We start from the raw sequence: 7,482 nt of genomic DNA on the forward strand, positions 1-7,482 counted from the left end.
TGGGGAGAGAGAGAGGGGTGGGGGGGAGAGAGAGAGAGAGAGGGGTGGAGAGAGAGAGAGAGAGAGAGAGAGGGGTGGGGAGAGAGAGAGAGAGAGAGAGAGGGGTGGGGAGAGAGAGAGAGAGAGAGAGAGAGAGAGAGAGGGGGGGCGGCGACACAGACAGACCCCACTGTCTTCCAATGGCTGTGATGAAAGGTGCTGTATGAATGCAAGCTCCTTCTTTCAGTTTGTGTCCTGGGCCGCCACCCATTTATCTAAATATCTCTGGCGCAGACGGCACGGTCTGAACTGCGTCCTGTGCTGTACTATTCCATGATTCTCGAGTTTAAAAAAAGAGCTACCTTCCCCGACTCGAAAGTAGAGTTTTAGGCAAGCACGTTAAGCTTATGCTGGCATTGCATTAATGCAATTTAAGGGCCCAGGATTTGAGCACATAAATTAGACTGATACTTCATTGTTGTACTGCCGGAGGTATCGATTTTCAAATGAGACATGGGATCTTTAGCATGCATCCTGGGCCACCAGCTGCCATGTTCTGATGATCCAGGTGGATATCAAAAGCTCCATGGTGCTATTTTGAAGAACAGGAGGGAGTTGTCCCAGTGCCGTGGCCAACAATTTTTCCCTCAGTAACCAACCGGCAAAAAAACTGCTTATTTCTCTCGTAGTTTTTATTGTGGGATCTTGTTGTGTATAAAATGGCGGTGTTTGCCAACATAAGAACATAAGAATTAGGAGCAGCGGTTGGCCTTTTAACCCCTCGAGCCTGCTCTGCCATTCAATAAGATCATGCCTGATCTGATCTTGGCCTCAACTCCACTTCCCTGCCCGTTCCCGATAAACCTTGACTCCCTTATTGTTCAAACATTTATCCATAATAGTTACTTTATTTGCCAACATAATAGTTACTTTATTTCCAAAGTAATTCGTCCAGTGTCAAGAACTCTTGAAATTTCTGACCAATGTGATAAAGTGCTATGTAAATATACATCTTTTAATCTTGTTCTCCTGCTTATTAGTTCCCCGCTGCATACCTTTCATTCCTTATTATCTGGTGTCAAGCAGGAGAGGCCCAGGCTTCATTGAGGGTTTCCACTGGGCCCTCGTAACCTGAAGAGACGTTATGCCAAACCTGTATGGAACCTTGGTTAGACACAGAGAGAGTGTTTCCACTTGTGGGGAAGAGTAAAATCAGAGGCCATCAATATAAGATAGTCACCAAGAAATCCAATGGGGAAATCAGAAGAAATCTCTTTACCCAGTGAGTGGTGAGAATGTGGAACTCGCTATCACCGGGAGTGGTTGAAGCGAATAGTATAGATGCATTTATGGGGAGGCTAGACAAGCATATGAGGGAGAAGGGAATAGAGGGTTATGCTGATAGTTAGTTGAGGAAAGACAGGAGGAGACTCAAGCGGAGCATAAACGCCGGCATGGACTGGTTGGGCCAAATGGCCTGTTTCTGTGCTGTATATCCTAAGCAATTCTATGTAACCTTCTGTCATTTAAAATCCGCTTTCCCCAATATTATTATTTACACAAACAAAAGAAAGTCTTGAACATGAGATTATATTACACACACTTGCAGAAATAAGTATCTACAGCCATCAACATCTGCTGCTTTTGGCTTATGCAACAATAAGAGATCCTGAATATCAGTTTTTCTTTTCTTTTTATTGTGACTACCAATAGAACAGAGCGACCGTTTATATATACGTCAAATCGAGGCCCCGTCTGCTCTCTCAGGTGGACATAAAAGATCCCATGGCACTATTTTGATGAAGAACAGGGGCGTTAACCCCAGTATCCTGGCCAATATTTATCCCTCAATCAACATCACAATTGGTTATTTTCCCATTGCTATTTGTGGGAGCTTGCTGTGTGCAAATTGGCTGCCACGTTTCCCACATTACCACAGTGACGACACTTCGAAAGTACTTCAGTGGCTGTAAAGCACTTTTGGACGTCCTAGGATTGAGAAAAGCGCTATATAAATACAAGTTATTTCTCTCTTTTTATATATATTTTAATTTTCAGTAGTAAATTTAAAAAATCTAACCGGTATGGTAGCATAGTGGTTATGTTACTGGACTAGTAATCCAGAGGCCTGGACTAATAATCCTGGGACATGAGTTCAAGTCCCACCATGGCAGCTGGGGAATTTAAATTCTGTTAATTAGATAAATCTAAAATACAAACCTAGTGTTAGTAATGGTGACCATGAAACTATCGGATTGTCATTAAAAACCCATCTGGTTCATTAATGTCCTTTAGTGAAGGAAATCTGCCGCCCTCATCCAGTCTGGGCCTGTATGTGACTCCAGACCCACGGAAATGTGCTTGATTCTTAACTTGCCCTCTGAAATGGCCTAGCAAGCCACTCAGTTGTATAAGGCGGCTCACCATCACTTGCTCAAGGGCAATTAGGGATGGGCAAAAAATGCTGGCTTTACCAGTGACGCCCACATCCTAGAAATGATTTTTTAAAAATCATGAATATTTGCATTTTGAAATTCATAATGTTAGTGTTAATTTTAATGCTGAGGAATTGAATACTTTTCTATTTCAGCATCCAACACTCAAGTGAATTATAAGCACAGCGAGGTGCAGAGTGATGCTTTTGCTACAATGTGCTTTTGCCCCAAGCTCAATGAGCATCCCTACACAACAGTGTGGACTTTCCATTTCCCACATCAGCTATCTTCGTGACCTTTCAGTCCGATTGGCAACTCGGCACCAAACTAATGGCAGTGTTTATGCAGTGGGTCCACCAGTTGAGGCATGTCCATTGTGCTTCATGTAGGCCTAGGGTGGGCAACCCTCCAGGATTGCCCTGGTGTCTCCAGGAATTGGAGGTTGATCTCCAGGACACAGTTGCAAGCAACCCGGGAAGAAACATACTTGGAGCATCTTCTTTAAACACTTTTTTTTTTATTAGTTGTTTAAAAAAAAAAATTGCAGGTGAGGAATGAAGGATGTTTGACATGGGTGGGGTGGGAGGTCATGTGATGAAATCTCCAGGAATATGGCCAACCAGAGTTGGCAACTCTACCCTGCATAAGCCCTTTATACCTAGCAGTGAGAAAAATCTTTAATTCCATCAGTCTGATTGGATTCAAATCCAGATCCTGAGGTAAAACAAGTTGCTTATTTTTTCCCAGCACCAGGGTTACCAGCAGAGAAGGCTGAGAGGTGACCTATTAGAGGTCTTTAAAATTATGAAAGGTTTTGATAGAGTGGATACAGAGAGAGAGAGAGTTTCCACTTGTGGAGAAGTGCAAAAGTAGAGGCCATCAATATAAGATAGTCACCAAGAAATCAGATTGGGAATTCAGAAGAAACTTCTTTACCCAGAGAGTGGTGAGAATGTGTAACTCGGTACTATAATGTATGCACCTGTGAGTAGGCGCACAGGTTTGTAGAGCTGTCGTACCCTGTGAGGAGGGGAGCGGGTAGGTCCGAGGGCCTCCTCGTAGGACTGCTCCTGGGCACGGCCGAGGGGGCCATCAGCCGGTCCAGGCAGCGGATGGTCGAGGGGGTCGTTCAGCCTGACTGCCTGCCTCTCTTCCGCGCCTACATCCGGGCCAGGGTGTCCCTAGAGATGGAGCACGCGGTGTCCACCGATACACTCGCGGCCTTCCACGAGAGGTGGGCGCTGGAGGGACTGGAGTGCATCATCACCCCTGGCAACCAAATTTTAATTTGATTTTATATGGTTTAAAGTTTAACTTGTTTTAAATGCCGGTTTTAGTGTCCCCCTCCCCTTTTATAGGGGGCACTTGTAAATTATGGTTTTTAGAGCCCAAAAAAAAACACACACAAAAAAAACCTACAAAAATACAAAAAAAAAACCCCCAAAAAAACAAAAAAAAAAGGGCCTTGGAAATGTTTGTAGTGTCCCCCAGATCGGGGGTCACTTGGCCTAATGTTTATTTGTTTACTCTAAAAGAGTAGTAGAGCTGTTGGAGGAAATGTTTGGAGTGTCCCCCAGATTGGGGGGCACTTGATCTAATGTTTATTTTGTTTACTCTAAAAGAGTTGTAGAGCTGTCACATTGTGAGTGGCTTAGCCAATCACGTGATGTTCAAAAGACTCAATAAAACCCCAGCCAGTTGGGTCTAGGTCATCCACAATGAGGCCTGCGGTTGTGAGCCTGGTGGATGAACTGGCAATGTGTAGTGTGATTCAAACACACTTTTCCTCAGGCGACTGAAGGCTGCACTGACGCACTGGAGGCAGTGTTGAAGCTCGTCGTCAATGTATGCTCTTGTTGATGAGAGGCTCCCGAGGTATGGGAAATGGTCCACGTTGTCCAGGGCTGCGCCGTAGATTTTGATGACTGGGGGGCAGCGCTGTGCAGTGGGGACAGGTTGGTGGAGGATCTTTGTTTTACAGATGTTTAGCATAAGGCCAAACATCAAGCTCGTGGTCTACAGGGCTGTAGTAATACCCGCCCTCCTGTCTGGCTCAGAGACATGGACCATGTACAGTAGACACCTCAAGTCGCTGGAGAAATACCACCAACGATGTCTCCGCAAGACCCTGAAAATTCCCTGGGAGGACAGATGCACCAATGTTAGTGTCCTCGGCCGGGCCAACATCCTCAGCATTGAAGCACTGACCACACTTGATCAGCTTGGCTGGGCAGGCCATGTTGTTCGCATGCCAGACACGAGACTCTCAAAGCAAGCGCTCTACTTGGAACTCCTTCACAGCAAACGAACCAAAGGTGGGCAGAGGAAATGTTACAAGGACACCCACAAAGCCTCCCTGATAAAGTGCAACATCCCCACTGACACCTAGGAGACCCTGGCCAGAGACCGCCCTAAGTGGAGAAAGTGCATCTGGGAGGGCACTGAGCAGTTTGAGTCTCATCGCCGAGAGCATGCAGAAATCAAGCGCAGGCAGCGGAAAGAACGTACGGCAAACCAGACTCCCCACCCACCCACCCCTTCCCTCAACGACTATCTGTCCCACCTGTGACAGGGACTGTGGTTCTCGTATTGGACTGTTCAGCCACCTAAGGACTCATGTTTAGAATGAAAGCAAGTGTTCTTCGATTCTGAGGGACTACCTATGATAATGATGAGTGTGATTGTTAAACCTTTGTCAATAAACCAACTAGTTCTTAATAGCAATATGTTGATATGAATTCTTAAGCAAAGAACCCATGAAGCAAATACATTACAGCTACCACAGGGAGTGGTTGAAGCTAACAGTATAGATGCATTTAAGGCGAGGCTAGATAAACATATGAGGGAGAAAAGAATTGAAGGTTATGCTGATACGAAAGATGTTGGATGAGGAAAGACTGGAGGAGGCTCGAGTGGAGCATAAACGACGGCATGGACTGGTTGGGCCGAATGGCCTGTTTCTGTGCTTATATATTCAATGTAATTTATTTTTAAAACGTGTCCCCGAGATTAATAGCTGTCTCTCCTTCCACAGGCGCAGACTCCAGCTGAACCCAAACCAAGCCTTCTTCCTGCTGGTCAACCAACGGAGCATGGTCAGCGTCTCGACCTCCATCTCGGAGATCTACGAGCAGGAGAAGGACGAAGATGGCTTCCTCTACATGGTCTATGCCTCGCAGGAAACCTTTGGGTGCTGAAGGCGGCGGCAGCAGCACTTCAGTGACGATCCCTACACTTCATTAACTGGTCAAGGAAGAGAGAAGAGAGAATTTCACTGTTTTTAAAAAACAAAACAAAAAAAACCCAAAACACCAGGATTTCTATCCTGTATTCTGTCACTCACTCACGTTACTACGAACGCATAGTGTACGGGGTCATGTAAAACATTGAACAATAGCCTTCTCTCACTTGTATCTATATGATTGGCAACTGTTTATTTGCTAGTTATTGGTCTTTTTTTTTCCCCCCCTTGTGTTTTTTTTTCTTTTTGTAATTAAAAAAAAAATGTGATTAATGCATGATCCACCTGCCGAAGCAATGAGGAGTTAGGAGGCCTGACGGTGACTGATATTGAATTATGCAGACCGCCTTGTTTGGAGAGGGTGAGATATATATCATAATATATATATATATAAATATATATAAAGTACCATTGACTTTAAAATTGATTTTAAGTGCATATCGAATATCGGTGCTACAAGGCGTGGGGGGGAGGGGGGAGGAGGAGGGAGGAGGAGGTGGGGAGGGAGGGGGGGAACCGGAAGGTAAAAAGCAACTTAGGACTGTGCATAATGCTCTTTCCTGGTTTCCATGATCAGCTATTTTACGTAGAATTTGCTTTTAATGCACTTTATAAACAGCACGGGTGTTTAGGAGAGCCCAAGTACTGTCACACTGTAGCATATACAGAATTAGATTTTTAATGGTGGTCAGTTCCTGTTTGTTGTGACACTATTATAATTCTTTATATTATTTGTTGTGTTGCTTTCCGATTGTGTTGGGTATTATTTTATTTCGAGTGGTCCGTCATGTGTAGTTACGGCGCCTGTTAATGTGCGATAAAAAGGGAATGGCATTCACAGAAATTCTCATAATTGTTGATTTTTTTAAAAACTTCTTTTTGAACAAAACGACATAATTTACAAAAAAAAAATGTCCAATACAAAAGTTATGATTTAAACAGGCCCACGTCTCCTTAATGCATTTTGTATTTTGAACATTCGGTTTGTCTTGAACGAACTTTTCTGGATGTGTGAAGTATAAAACCCAGGCCAGCCTGTTGAGTGCAGGGCTCCCCTTGATGGGTCGTCTGGGTAAGGGTGGTGCGTAGCTGATCCCCACCATCCAGTAAGGTCCCCAGTCCATCTTCAGGCACTGCCCAGGGAGATGATCCCTGGCAGGGTTTGGTTTCAAAAGCAAAATACTGCGGATGCTGGAATCTGACATTAAAACAGAAAATGTTGGAAATACTCAGCAGGTCAAACAACATCTGTGGAGAGCGAAACAGAGTTAACGTTTCAGGTGATGAGCTTTCGTTGGAAGGCGAGGCATTGGTTCCAGTTGGTCAAGGAGGGGAGGATCAATGAAGGTTTCATTCTCCTGATTACTATTGGGTGATCCCCTCCTGAAATAGCTCTGGAGAGGGTGAATTTTGCTCAATTCCATATGCCCCAGATACTCAAAGATCCCCTCAGCATTTACAATTGAGCCTCTATCATGAACAATGGATCTTCAGCCAAGACACTTGAGGACAGTTGATGTCCCTCGAACTTGGAGGATCTTCAGGAGGAGGGGGAGGTCGCGGGAGGAGCAAATTAACAGAACAATTAAAATTAAAAGTTTTAGTAACAAGACAAGCCTGCTTGATACAAAAGCATCTTGTGTACATACAATAATCAACCCACCTACCTGCTTTCTCACTGTAGGCTCATGTGGCATGCATCTCTGGCGTGTGATGTCTGTGAGCACCTCGCCCCACTTGAAATGCTGGATTGTGGAATCATTCTATCGATCTCCAATCACTGCTCGATTCAGAACTGGACCGAATTGGCTTTTTGAGTCTATTTAC

General features: G+C 44.7%; 1 protein-coding gene across 1 annotated transcript in view; it reads left to right on the forward strand.

Moving 5' to 3' along the window:
• Positions 1–6,499, forward strand: part of LOC139277608 (microtubule-associated proteins 1A/1B light chain 3A) — a 33,336-nt gene extending 26,837 nt beyond the window's left edge. The window contains exon 4 of the mRNA XM_070896296.1: positions 5,449–6,499. Coding sequence (XP_070752397.1) covers positions 5,449–5,611 — 163 coding nt within the window. The 3' untranslated portion in view covers positions 5,612–6,499. The remainder of the gene's footprint in view (positions 1–5,448) is intronic.
• Positions 6,500–7,482: the final 983 nt, after the last annotated feature.

This window comes from Pristiophorus japonicus, chromosome 12 (assembly GCF_044704955.1).
Source record: "Pristiophorus japonicus isolate sPriJap1 chromosome 12, sPriJap1.hap1, whole genome shotgun sequence".
Lineage (NCBI taxonomy): Eukaryota > Metazoa > Chordata > Chondrichthyes > Pristiophoridae > Pristiophorus > Pristiophorus japonicus.